At 34.6% G+C, this 15109-nt stretch overlaps 1 protein-coding gene across 1 annotated transcript in view; it reads left to right on the forward strand.

The window, feature by feature from the left end:
• The window catches only part of FMN1 (formin 1), a 135842-nt gene that overhangs the window by 100864 nt on the left and 19869 nt on the right, over positions 1 to 15109 (forward strand). Inside the window, exon 13 of the mRNA XM_030452021.1 lies at positions 220 to 312. Within this exon, the coding sequence (XP_030307881.1) occupies positions 220 to 312 (93 nt within the window). The remainder of the gene's footprint in view (positions 1 to 219; positions 313 to 15109) is intronic.

The raw sequence follows: 15109 nt of genomic DNA on the forward strand, positions 1-15109 counted from the left end.
ATTCCACTGTTAACACATACAGAGGTTTCTATTTGGTATACTAGATAAGTAGTGGTAATTTTTATTTTAATGGAAATGCTGGATTCATTAGTGCTTCTTTATTTCTGTTTCCTTTAAATTAAGTCTAGGTGTGTGATTTAGATGCAGATTTCTACAGTGCTGACATCTACTCCTGGTATATGAATTCTGCCACAAATCTCTCTCAACTTCTTTTTGTAGCCTCTGAAAAGCAGATGAAGTTAGTTTGCAGAGAGTCTTCTGAACAGCATCTCCAGCCCTTCAAGAAGAAATTAGAGGAATTCTTCCAGAAAGGTAAACACATTTAGAAAAAAAATTAAAATATTTGCAATTACTAAGTTGTATATAATATAAGCTGCATAAAACATCTTATTTCCTCTGAATTTCCTAATATCTGTTATGGATTATATTCCTAATGCACCCAGTATATATTAAGAATAATGGTTGCTGAGTTCATGGACCTTGTGAAAGATAATTGTTCCCTTCATCTCACCCATTTCCTATTAATTATTTTGCACTTTGTTCTTTATCATTATTTGTAGAGAAAATGAAAAAGATATTCACCAGAGATCAAATTTATTGGAAGGAATCTAAAGCTTCAAGGCTCTAATGAAAAATACCTTTCTAGAGAAAGTCCACATTCATAGATGAAGTGATCGCATCTTTTATCAGTAGAGTGGGCTTACAAACTGACTAATTCACATTTTAAAATTTTGCCTTGTGTGAGAGAAATAGGCATAAGCAAGTGATTTCCCAGAGGAGAGAGTCTGGGGACAAGAGAGGTGAGATCCAATTTGAGGTGAGATCCAAGGTGCAATTTGATCAGCAGTTCAAGACAATGGAATTGCCAGTTGCTTATTTTGAAAAGTCCCAAGTTCTCCTTTCCCAGACTGTGTTCCCAGACACCTGCTTCTGCCAGGACCATGGTCCCTGGAGCTGTGCAAATTAGATAAGGGAAAAGATTATTCCCCTCCTCCAAAATATTACCCTAAGTATTCTGTGATAAAGAAATTTTAAACAGTTTAACAGTTTACTCTTTGAGAAGTCAAGTGAACTATCTGCATTTACTAATCCAGGTTTAGCTAATCCATTGTCCTAATATATTTTTTAATAACTTTATTTCATGAGGCTTTCTTACTAAATTCATTGATAAGTGTAGTGTTTTATATTCAGCAGTCCCTGTTAAATTGTGATCAATAAACTAATATTCTTCACCTTTCTCCCAGGCCACAGAGCTCAAAAGATACATTTATATTATTTTTTTTCTTTTAGCTGCAAGGGTATTTGCACAATATTAAAAATACAAATTACTTGCCACAGAACTTGTGAAGGAAAAAAAAATTGCTATAATGGAAGTCTTCATGTCTCTGCAAGGCAGTTGTATTGCCTTCCCAACTTATTTAATTGAAAATTTTCAATCACAGTTTAGCAATAACATCAAGATTGAGATAGTACCATATATTTGCACAGAAGCAATAGATCCTCAGAAGTGCTTCTTGCTTTTGCTTGCCAAAGCATTGCAGCATAACAGAGCAATTGTATCTTGTACAGATGAACTGATTCATAGTACTACTGGAGGAATTACCCTGATAGATCAGCTCAGAAATGTATTCTTACATCTTCAGTACAGTCAACAGTCTGTATTCTTACACACACACACACCAAAAAAAAAAACGGCAAAATAAGGAGTTCATTCCCATCAGCTAGGCCTGCTTTATGGGAAAGCAGGATTTCATCATGTGAAACCACTGCTTGGGAAGGAAACACCCCAACTCAGAACTTTCCCCAGCTTCCTGTCGTTCCTGTCATTCCCCAGGTTTATTGCTGAGCAGTGTCACACAGTATGGGACATCCCTTTGGTCAGTTCAGCTGTCCCAGTTGTGGCCCCTCACAGCTTGGGTACCCCCAGCCTCCTTCCCATGGTTAGAAATGGAGAAGGCCTTGATGCTGTGCAAGCACTGTTCAGCAGCAGGTAAAACATGGGTGTGTTAACAACACTTGTTTGGTCACAGATCCAATATACAGCACCATACCAGCTGCTATGAAGCTAACTCCATCCCAGCTAAAATCAGCAGAAGGAATAGCAAATGAATAATACCACAGTCCCAAAAAAAAAAAAATAAAGGCAAGACAGTTTCTTCTGTAGGCCAGGTTTCTTCTGTAAAGCTGAGCTTCCCAGGTTTCTGATGAGTGGAATATGATAAAAAATATCCAGTTGGTCCTGGAAGATTAGTTCTACTTTAGAGAAAATTACAATTTAGTTGTGCATTAAAATATCAAATAGAAGAACATACTCCTGCAAACATTTACCCTCTTTATGCCTGTCAGTGTGAAAATTGAGATATATTTATCAGTGTAACAGAAAAAAAGATTTGGTGAGAAACAGCTGCACAGGCTGCCCATGGAAGCTGTGGCTGCCCCCTCCCTAGAAGTGTTCAAGGCCAGGCTGGATGGGGCTGTGAGCATCCTGGTCTAGGGAGAGGTATCCCTGTCCATGGCAGGAGTCTGGATCTGTGTATCTTTAAGGACCTTTCCAACATGAAACATTCTGACTCTGTGGTAAAATGCCATGAAATTGTATAAGATTTTACACTGAAGATAGGTAAAAATAACAGAGAAATCCCTCTCAGTTTATGGTACTAGAATAGGCACTGGACAAATGTTAAGCTCAGAGGTTCAGATAAGTGTCTGGCAACTCAGCTGCTTCTCTGAAATGAAGATTTCACTGATAATAGTAAGCATCAGTTAAGCATCTGCTTTCGCTTTTGTTTGTTTAAAAACAGTTGTGGCTGGTTTAAGCAAGTGTAAGAAAAAATTGTCTGTTATCTTTCTGCCAGCTCACAGCAAGTCTCCAAAGCTCAAATGCTTTTCTGAAACTTCTGGCTTGAAGGGCTGGAACTCATAGATACTCAGGTTTTTCTCACACGCACAATTTCCCATCATTTATAGTCAGTGCTAAGTTGAAAATAATGTAATAAAAAAACATATTGATTTGTTTAAACTGTATTGTTTACATTTCCTAATTGGAATTAATACCAATTAAATCTTAATACTTGCTGTGCTGTAACAAAAAACACTGAGAATGTTATGGAGACTGACATTTTAAAATGCTAGGGGGGATAAACTGTACTTCTGCTGATGTCAGTGCTGGTTTGTATAAATGTAATGTAGCCTAGTGGCTTCAGCACGGGGTTGGGTGCCAGAACCTTTAGGTTCTAAACCCACTTTAGCTACTTGACATGTAACACTAGAACAGTTGTTTAATTGCTTTTTCAGAGAGCACTTCACTTTTCTTGTACAAAGAATGTTAAATAATGATTCTGGCTATTTTACTGGGTATTTTTGATTGACATGAGAGACATGTAAACTGTGCTAATACTTCATCTGATATGCCTCTGGTATTTAAAAAGGGTTAGATTATTCTCAAAATTGAGATTATCTATAGTGAATTTGATTATATGCAACAGATTATATTGTTTTTACTATAATACAGACACCTAAAAACTATGTAAATATACACTTTATTTCCCATGGAAATACTATGTGTTTTTTTCTGACATTTATTCATAATGTTTTCCATTCAAATTACCATGGTACACTAAAAGAAGTCTAAAATAATGAAATTATTGGCTGTTTTGAATGATTCTTAATTTATTTAATTCTTTCTCATAATTGCTTAGAAGAAAATTCTTTTGAAACAAAGCTATCTCATGCAAAAAAATCAGAATACTTAGGTGAATATGAAAAATACTCTATTTTGAAAAGGAGAAAGGAAAAAGTTTATTTACTGCAGCTATGAAGCTCACTAGAAGGGGTGCTGGCCAGTAGCCATTACTGTGAGGTTTTCATTACATATTTTACTCCTCTTATGGATTTTTATCAATAATAATAAAAACCAGAAAGTAATTAACATACAAGAGTAAGCAAGTAGCCTTATTTCTTATTTTGCCACTGAACTATTGCATCTTGTCTGTCCTTTTTAATAAATGTGGAGACGCATAGCAGATTCATGCAGGATCTTGCAAAATCTGGTCCCAAATTCCCCTTCGTCAGTTCCAGGTCAGAAAGTATGTAAAGACTGTACTCTGGGCTCAGCTTCTTTTCTCATATACTGGAATATGTAAATAAAAAATTCTTCAGACTTTGTAGCAGTTAGCATAAGAGGAGCATAGCTTACTCTCTTCATTTCTCTAAGAATAAAGCATCTTGATGATGAAGACTTTCCTGTTAAAGGAATTAATTTGGTTTACAGCAGTGTCTGGGAAATAAGTAGTCTGATGTCAAGACACAACAGTTTTTGAAAATCATTATTAGTGGAAAGATTAATCCCACAGCATAATAAATTGTCCTGTGTTTAGAATTCTAGCCTAGGACTTAGGAAACACAAGTTAAATCCATGGCTTTGCTACCAGCGCAGTACACTGTGCTGTCGTGACACTGTGCAATAGAAAAACAGCCAGAGACCAAACCTTCAGCATTGTGTCAGAAGGCAGTGCATTTTTCAGACAAGGTTAGCAACCACATAGATAGTGTCAGTAAATCTGATTTTTACTGCTGAGTAATTTTTTCTTAATTTTAGCAAGGCTGCATTGGCTACCTGGGCATGCATCCAGTCTCTTGTGCTTTTAAATTAGACATCTGATGCAGAACTGGAGCTTTGATCCACATTTCCTCATTTGGAATGCACCACAGAGGATTGTTGAGTTAATTCAGTGGGAAAGAATATAAGAAATAAATCCTAGCAAGACTGGCCCCTTTCACCTGTATGTTAACTACTTTCTGTTATTAATTATTCTTGGGGGGAGTATACCAAGATACTAAGAAATGTTATGAACAAACAATATCCAAATGTACTGATCAGAAACTCTGATGGAAACTACCACACATTCTGACATGAGGATAGGGAGGATACAGAGGGGACTTGTACGATTCCTGGCTGCCTAAAAAGACATATTCAAAAGTGTGAAGTAATTTCACATTATTTGTTTGATCTAGGTTACATGAAGACTTGTTGCTTCCTTTCTGATGCATGTCTCCATGGTTTCATGCCTTTCCATCAATTCCACCTTCATAGGTGGAAGGGTTGGACCAACCTTAAGGTCCAACCTTAAGGGTTGGACTCGATGATCTCTGAGGTCCCTTCCAACCCAGCCTATTCTATGATTCTATGATAGCTTTATTTCCAGAAAAATAATTTCTTCCGTTTGAATGCAAATTTTCATTGGATACTGTGATTCTATATTTTCTTACAAAAGCATTAAAGCAGTAAGAAGATGAAATGCTGTTTCTTTATTTGAAATCACTGATTTTTTAGATCACAGAGTTCTATGTGAAACCTTGTTAAAGTATATTTGACTTCTTTTAACCAAGTAATTGAAACCATAAATCATTTACATATTGATTTCAAGCTATCATTTAGGATGATACTTTTATTATTGTTGGTTTACATTCCTAAGATCCCTGCTCAAATAATAGTCTTATAATGTGACTTGTTTACAGCTTGAATTTATTTTCACCCAACCTTGCTGTTTCCATTTACTACTTAGCAGTATAGAAAATACCATTTCATAATAGCTTGCATATAACAAATTTACACCACCACTATCTTTTCTTTAAATCTGCTGTAGTGTATTTCAGTTAGTAAACTTCCACTTTCTTGCTCATTATTTCCTACTTGTTACTGTGTAAATAAATATTCCATCTTAAATGCTATTTTTGTGATATAGATGTTCATACATGGTAATTTATTCTCTTTATCCAGCAGCATCTGTTATATTAACCCAGAGAAAGCAACTTTCCTTTCTTACTTTATAACCCTGTATGTATTTTGAGGATAAGAGGATGATAGTATAATTTCTTGTATTACATCAGAAATGTCTTTTCACTCAAAACTGTAGTGCTTTTCAGTCAAAGCAGCCTAACAAATATGAAGCAGGATGCTTACTAATGTCATTTAGTAGCAGTGAATCAGAAGTCAAGAATACTTCAACCCAATATGATCAGTACCATTTTCACAATACATTCAGGTATTTTTTACTTCTCTCTTACTGTCCACAGGACGTATCCGTATAAATCTTTATACAGCCAAAGATTAAAAAGAAATTTTCACAGGTACTTCCTGGAATAGTCTGTCAACATTATATTATTGTTTTTCAAACAGATACAGGGATTATGTATAAAGACCTTACTCATAGTGGTTTGGTGGATCTTGTCTGCTCTGACTTTCCACAACATCAGAAATCCCTGAAAAATATCTAAATTTCCTGCTTCTCTGCAACAAAAATACAGCTTTTCACACCAAGAAGTATCTTAACAGAAAGAAAGAAAACCTTTAAAATTACTTGTCTTCCCAGTAGTGTTGTATTCCTCTACCTTAATCGATATATCCGATTAGGGTACTTGTGTTTTGTTTTGTTTTATTTGTCAAACTCTTGAAGGCTTTAATGCTGAATAAGTGATGCAAAAATTAAGAATAAATTTTAAAAACACTGAAATTCAGTAACATCTACCTTTTAAAATATGGTGTGTAAACAACAGCAAATTAGTAGCACTTACCAGGATCTTATAGTTATCCTGATTTTCTGCTGCCTTCAATTATGAAGCTGCTAACAAAATCATGCTTTTGTAAAGATAAGTTTTACAGGATATCAGACTGTCTTGCAGATTTGTGATTAGTCTGCATATCAAATACTGATTCTTCTGTGAATAAACTGTACAAACATGAAGTCATTTAACTTCAAAGCTTTATTTTCTGCTCTATTTATCCTAACTCTTTTTTCCCTTCATTTGTTTTCACCATTATGTTTTATTATCTCTGCCACACATATGCAGTTCTCGCATTAAACAGTGTGGGAGGATATTTATGTCCAGTGTCAAACATGAAAAATATGTCATACTTCCTTGCACTGATAATGTTTGCTTAAAACTTTTCATCCTTCCCAGCAATGACATTAGAGCCCAGGCAAAGCTTGTGTTTAGATGTGGAACACTGTTTTATATGCCAGCAGCAGAATTACTTTAATCTTTCAAACTGTTTGTGACAGTCATAACTGTTTGCATGACTCAAAGATCGTTGTATTTAAACAGATGAAAGAGTGATTTACATAAATTGGCATGAGTCTGCAGAGCACACAACCTTCTTGCTGTGGTACTCTGAGATTGTGTAGTCAGACAATAGCCTCAGTCCCTAAGACACCAAATAAGGTGTCCTGGAATGTGATTGCATCCATATGCCTCTAACTAATGCAATATTGACACTGAGCTGATTCAAAGAACAAGAATTTACTCTGAAATCAATGTTGCCTTCTACAAAACCAGAAGAATTGCCAGCATCAAAGTCCTGAAAATTGGTCTTAATTAAAATTATGACTTTTGGGGAAACTTTCAATTGATTATATTTGAGACAACTATGTATAAAATGACTTTAATCAGTTCCACTAAATAATGACTTAGCTCTAAAATTGGAGGGCTGCACTTCCTCAGAAGGTGTAGTATGAATGTAATTTAGAAGGATTGGTAATTAAAAAAAATCAATGTCATTCTCTCTTAGAAGACAAAAAAAAACCCCAAACCTCTCTTCAGTACAACAGTTCCTTCTAGCTCATTTTCAATTTGATTGTTACACTGTATTACCATGGCTGCTGCAAAGTCACAGAACTACTCATAATAGAGAAGGATTTCCTATCAATAGGAACTGAGTGACATACTGAATGTTAGTGTTGCTAACTTTGATTTAATTTAAAAAAATATTATGTATATGATTGTTATAAAATCAATATCTAGAATTACTGATACCTTTAGTATAACTTCTATCAGCTGTTTGGGGTCTAACAATCTATATTCTCATTGAAACCCTTATTCAGTTTCACTGTATTTTTTTTCCAGTGCCTGTATCAGCCTTATCCTTTGCAGTCTTATAGTTAAAAACATCCGTAGGCTATGTACGTTGGTTTTTCAGGGATAGTATTAGGTTATTCTTTCAGCTGCTTCCTTATTCTTTACTGTATTCTTATGAATTTCCTGTATTATTTTCTATTTATCTACTTATCTTTTCATGTTACTATTCTCTGCACTTCTGTCAAAGCCACTAGCATACAGTTTATCTTGATCAGCTCTGCTTATTACATCCTCATCTTACCCTGTGTGTGCTGAACCTTAGTGTCAGAGAACTAATAGAATTTAAATCCCTATCAAAGCTTTCCTTGGCAGGAAATCAGGATTCACACTGATTAATTTATATTATGTAGCCTATAAAGAAGTGCTTACTTATATGGAAGATATTACTGCAAGGAAAGAGCAGAATCAAGAATTCGAAAGGATTGGATAGGTGAGATTAATACATATAATAGATAGTTAAAAGGCCCAAACAAACTTGCTTTCAGAAGATCTTAATACTGACCATCACTATGGTCACTAACAGTTTAAATTTCTCCCATGCATTCTTTAATTTCACATCATAGTCTTTGGACTAAACTTGGAAATGCCTTTCACTGCTACAGTAATACAAACAGATTATGGCAATAACATGCTTAATCTGGTATGCATTTATGCACAATTACTTGGTAGGCTTTCATTATTTTGCTGTGTTGATCATTTTTCTCACCTATGCAAACACATGAATACCTGTTTTAATGCTTTTGAGCATGATTGATAAAAATACTAGATACTAAAAATTTCGTCAGGAAACTGAAGCTCTCTGAATGAAGTTCTGTTACGGTGTAAACCATGTCATCCTCTTTCAAGCAAGGATAATAGGTCAACTCCGTAGGCCAGATGGGAAATAGCAATCAGAAGGAGACTTCGTTCTTTGGGAAAGGTAAATAAATTTGACACCCAAACTTGTTGAGCAGGATGCAACAGAACCATTTGTTTTGAGAACAAAATTAACAATCACAGTGTTTGTAGGGCAATTCTTAGAAAGTTAAAGTTTGCTAAAAGACAAAGCACCAGGTTGCTCCTAAAATCTCAAAATTGGAGAAGGGCAGAGTAAAAACATACAGATGATACAGTGTTGTATCATTACAAGTAACAAAAGACAAATCTCCCCCAAATGTAAGAAAAGTCTGATTTCAGGCAATCATTCAACCTCTCTAGCAACGTATTTTGTTATCTATTTCTGCCTAAATACTTCAGGTGCCAGAACAAGTTATTAAAAATGCACCTTTATCCTACAAAGAGCCCTTATAGAGCTGCTTTGTGAATATTTTGAGAGAGGTCAAGTAATCAGTAGTTTTATTTCTTTTAAGAGATATATGTACGGAATTGATTAGAATAGTTCTTTTCTTAGGACATATAAATCACTCCAAACTTTGTGGCATTAAGATTTTTCAGCTATCTAAACTTTGTCCTAAGTAAGCTGTTTTGAAAATGTCAGAAAATATTTCTATAAGGATGTCTTTTCAACTACTGTATAGCATATTTAGCATATAACTATTTGTACAAAGCATGTGTATGAAGTCTTTCATCTTGAGAATGCCTTACAATCTGAAAAATCCCTGTACAAAGTGGAGGAAAGGGATCTCTGGAGTGGAACGTGGTATCAGAGAGGGTCTTGGTGCCCTAGGACAGTCAGGAATACCTGACTAATCATGACAGTGTAGCTTCCATGCCCTAGCAGAAAACTTTCAAGTCTCTAATGCTGAAAGGAAAAACTGATTTATAAAATGTATTTAGTTTGATTTCCTATAGTTACCAGTACAGATAATTAGTGAATATTTATAATACGTTCCACACAAGGGGCTAACCCCCCATTGACTTATAGTTGACTGGGAGTTGCACGAGGCAGGTTTGTGTTTAAGATTATTTGAGTTTTCCACATCAGGAAATGCATACATGTAGCTGGACAGTTCCTGGGCCAGCTTAATTGTGAGAGCTGACTCTACATTTGTTTGACATAATCATGGAAACAGAGTGGTTTGGGGTGGAAGGGACCTTTAAGATCATCTCTTTCCAAGCCCCCTGCATGGGCAGGGACACCTCACACCAGACCAGGTTGCTCACAGCCCCATCCAGCCTGGCCCTGAACACTGCCAGGGATGGGGCAGCCACAACTTCCCTGGGCAACCTGTGCCAGTGTCTCACCACCCTCACAGGGAAGAATTTCTTCATAATGTCAAGCCTATGGTAGGGGAACTTGTAATGTAATTTGATGTCTGTTTAGTTTTTATGATGAAATAAATTGTCTCAAGATTTAAAACTTATTTTCAAATTTAAAACAATATTTCCAAGCATATTGTACAATAAGTTGTTCTATTAAATGTTTGCTGTAAAGAATATTGTGCCATTATAGATTCAGATGCACCAAATTCCCAAGTGTATTATTACTTTCACTCTCCATTCAAGAGTAATCCATTCAAGACTTTCTTATTTTAATGGAGAAACAAACAAAAGAGGAATTAAACTCATTGTAACTGGGTTATTACAGCAGAAATAATTTCGATGAAACTGTTTTGTGTTATCATTCTCAGAAATAGTGGTTTTAATACGTAATCTCAAAGAAAATGGTAGTCAAATAAAACTTTAATTGTATTTTTACATTTACATTTAATTGTATTTTTACAATTTAAATTAATTAAATAAATTGATCTAATTTTGCATTTAAATTTATTTAATTGTATATTGTAACTACAGTTGTATTTAAGCCTTTGACTACTTAGTTGGAATTGCCTCAGGTTTTTTTTTTTTAGGATTTCAGTTAAATGTTTACTACGATAAATTTCTGTTGTTTTGCCAGCCTTTTGCACAGACCTGCTATTACTACTGAGTAGCAGCAATTTCCAAGAGATAAGAGTTATCACATAAACAATAGGGGATTAATAAAGGCCCAGAGGTATAGGGAGCAGCAAGTCTGCAATCACGGGCATGGCCACTTGGCCACAGTACTCATATTCTGGTCTTCCCTTTCACATGGGTGTAAACATGAACAGTGTAAAAATGTTTTAACACCTACTGTGGGGGAAAAATAATCTTACAGCACAGAGTTCAACAGAAAATAAGCAAGCTGTGAAAAAAACCAACAAAATAGATCAGGTAAATGCCCTAATGATTCCTGTTAATTTCCCAGTCTTAAATTAAGCTAACATGGTAGTATCTGAATGGTTTTTAGGAATGTGTCACACATGCTTCACTTTTCCCATCACCATAAGGTGAATAGGACATTTTTTTATTTAGAAATGTGGAGATCCTTTTTTCAAATACATTCTTCTATGACTTCATCTCAAAGAAGGCAAATTTAGAAAAAAATGTATGCCTAGTACGTGAATACAGTTTGGTGTTTCCTGTAAAAGCATTAATTAAAACAATTCTAATTAACAACTTTTTAAAATTAGTATCTTTTATTTGTCACAGGAAGGAGAAATATTGCAGGTCCAAGTTTGGTTCTTTTTTACATTTGTTTCAAACTACAGACCTTTTAAACTAGCAGCTAGGTAAATTTTCTTGCAAAAATCTAAGTTGTAGAATGTTTTTAGTTAAAAATGAGATTACATTAAATATATTGATAGTATGAAATCATTTGACAAATATTTGTGGTTTTGTAGACAAAATTATATCTTTGAGGGGAAAATAATTGTGCCTTCATTATGATTGCAGTATTTTTAATGGTCTATCATACCTATTTGTGTAGAATGTATGTGCTTATACAAAGATGGTTATTCTCTTGATGCATTCTTGTAGCAGTCAAATAAGACACGTGCTTTTTCATAAATACATACATGGTTCTTAAGCAATGTAACTTCTTTATTTTATATTTGTACTTTTTCATTTACTTCTACTTTTTAAAAATTCACATTTCTCAAGCTGGATCTTAGGATTTCATACTAAATATGAATCTTTATAAGCAGGAAGGTTGATAGTTAAATATTTGGAGTTCTGTTGAAATAATTTTTCTCTTGTATATACAGTATGCTTTTCATTTTTTCTTAAACAGGATTCTGCTAGGTGTTCTCCAAGTTGTTTTGATTCAGCTATGATGGAGAATATAATGCTAAACTTAAGAGGTGAAAACATATCAGGTTCAGTGATTTTAACAGATAAATGTGGAGAAGTGTACTGTAGACCTTGAATACCTGATCTGTGGTTTTATAGGAAACTTTCGAAACAAGAAGCATTCATTTGGCACATTTCACATCTGTAAAATGCAGTTATTACTGCTAAAAAAGACAATTTAGGCAAAATAGACCTTAATATTTCATCTTGCTTTTAAATGTGAATATCTGATATCACTAGCCAGATTTAACTTGATATTTATTTTTATTTGATTTATGTTTTAATATGGGTATCTGTGTGTTTGAGAATCAGTTTGGGCATGAAATTCTCCTCCCCCATCCTATATATATGGCTAAACAAAAAGGAGGAGGTGACTGTCATACTTCCAAGCAGCACATTAGGTCAGAATGATTAAATTCATTCTCAATAATGTAGTTTTTCTGTTCATGCTTTTTATTGACAGTCTTTGTTTCTTAAAGGACCTTCGTTGCTTTTTTTATTTAAAGAAAAACGTAGCAAAGAAACAGATGTGTCCCATATAAAATATGCAATAAATCTTGTCTCACAAATTCTTTGCTCTGAACTTTCTGACAGAAACTGTCAAATATCCACTTTAGTTCTAGTATAAAATGTTAACTTTGTGTCATGGCGCCAACTACCATATGCTGGAATAAAGTCAGTAACCAGCAATAAAAAAAAGCAACATAGGCACCTTTGAAACAGTACAAGCAATCAACAGTGAGAAAGGTCCATATAAATCTATGGAGAATTAATCTCAGCTTTGCCACTATCCTGCTGTGCATTTACAATGAGATTTTGCTCCTGACCACCAGAAGTGGCTGGCTTTGCAGGAGGTGTGTATCCTAATGAGGGGAAAATGTACTGAAAAGAAAGCAGCAGCTTTAAACCCCCCACCCCCCATCCTTTGGATCACCTAGAAGAGTCTGTCCTAGTGTGTTCAAACATGTGGGGCCACTACACATCACCCAGTGCTGTACCTGAGCTGATCATGTGAAACCAATCTTGACTGAGCTCAATCAGCAGAAATTACTTCTGCTTCATAAATCATTGTTACCATTCCCCAGGAGGAGGCAAGGCTATGGCTTTGCTCTCCTAAAAGTTTCTGGGCCACAAATTTCAACAGGTTTTCTGAAATTGATTTAATTCTATTTGTGTAATTATTCATTATTTACCCCCCAGAGTAGCCCTTGGTTCACCATCAATTTAACTTCTTTTTGCTTTACTTACCCTTCTTATGTTTTTAAAAAGACCTCCAGCTTCTTATTGATCTAATAATCATTCAGCTATTTAAAAGTCTTGTCCTTGGTGTAAAAACGTGCTGATCCTTAGAAGTTTTTACTTTTGCTTACAACAGGAGGTTGTAGTTACAAATAGTCTGAATATTTAGTTTTGCCAAACAAAACAGATTGGATTTAACCTTTTTCTATTTAAAATCATTAAAACTAATTTTTCAGGTCCATAAACTGTTGTATACATTTAGTCATCACGAAGATTAATCTTGGAATTAGATCAACATTCTACTGAGTTGATTATAACGAAATTAGAATAAGAATACAGCTTTTATAGCTTCGAAGTACTCATAGGCTTTAAAAAATACTTATTCTCTGGAACCATAAGTGTGGCAGAATGCTAGATTAATGGCTTGATTGCATTTAACAGAATGCAGTTTCAAGTCATTTAATTGCAATAAACTGAAGTATGATGCAACATCATGCTTTGAAATAAAAAATTTCAGAACCTAGAAAGGTAAGACTAATATTAATCCTAATTTTAATGAAACAATTACCTTTTTGTGTAGAAGCTAATGGAAATAATAGCTTTAATATAAAAATCTGCTCTCATTGAATACAATAGAAGCCTCATACTAAGAAACACCCATTTTAAGAATTTTAGGACTTTATGAAAATAAATGTTTTCTTTTCTTTATAGTTATTCTGGTAAAATGACCTTCAACACTTTTTTCTGGCAAGTTTATAGACAGCATTATCACTTTTAAAAGGAAACATGATTTCCTCAGTTTTTTATTGCCTATGATAATAAACACTTCCTCGAATGTGTTACTTGAGTATGTTCTGCTGGTGTTGTGTGCCTCTGTGTGGGTGCAAGTGTCTACAATTTGTTCTGATGTGGTAACATCAAAAATCTTTTATAATGCTTAACTGTTTCTTTATGGTAAATGTTAATTAGTCCTTGCCTAATACCTAAAATACAGGTTGGTAGCTGATATTCCTGCTTACTTGTAGAGAAACTTATTAAGCAGCTTTTCAAGGCTGCACAGAGACTCTTTGTACAATAGAAACATTTGTACATTTTCACCATTAGATGTGAGTTTCTGAGTGAAAAACAACTTTGGTACCATTGCAAAAGAAAATAAAATTGTTAAGGACTGGTTCAGGGGAGCATGATTAAGACCTCATGGCAGCAAGTGTTCTGAAGATTGTTTTGAAAGGATTTAAGATGTCCATTCCAGTATTTAAGCCATTTAGAAAAAATTGCATAGCCAAATCCCATGTTAAAAATGTGACATTTTCTAATTTAGAGAAGAGGTAAAGGAAACAAGGCTTATGTGGTCACACTGCCCACTGATTGCTCCCCAGCCAATAATTTTTAATGCGTTGGCCAATTTTGACCAAATGTGAAAAAGTTTGTGATCTTAAGATATTAAGCTCCTAAAATCTCAATAAAAATATGTGGCTAAATAGACAGAAGTGACCCTATTAGCCTTCCAGGGAAAGAAAGGTTGTATCATGAACTCAGCCCTTAATTAAACATTAATGAATCCATCTGGGAGCTAAGTTCAGGAGACAGATCTGCATCAGACCAAGTCTCATTGATTCCTTTACTCCCAGACCTTCTTGCTTAAGTGATACCATAGGAGCAAGATTACTTGATGGATAATTTGGTTTTGTGTTTTCAAAAAGTAAAACAGTTCTAAAATTGTATACAGCCTGTGTGAAATATTAAACGTCATCCCAGCAGCATATGATTCTGACTTAGAAATTGAATTTCCATCTCTTTAACAATTCCAAACCCCCAATTTCCATCCTCAGTTTCATTCTTGCTCTTGTAAATCCATGTTTTCAGT

Source organism: Calypte anna, chromosome 5A (genome assembly GCF_003957555.1).
Source record: "Calypte anna isolate BGI_N300 chromosome 5A, bCalAnn1_v1.p, whole genome shotgun sequence".
NCBI classification, from domain to species: Eukaryota; Metazoa; Chordata; class Aves; order Apodiformes; family Trochilidae; genus Calypte; species Calypte anna.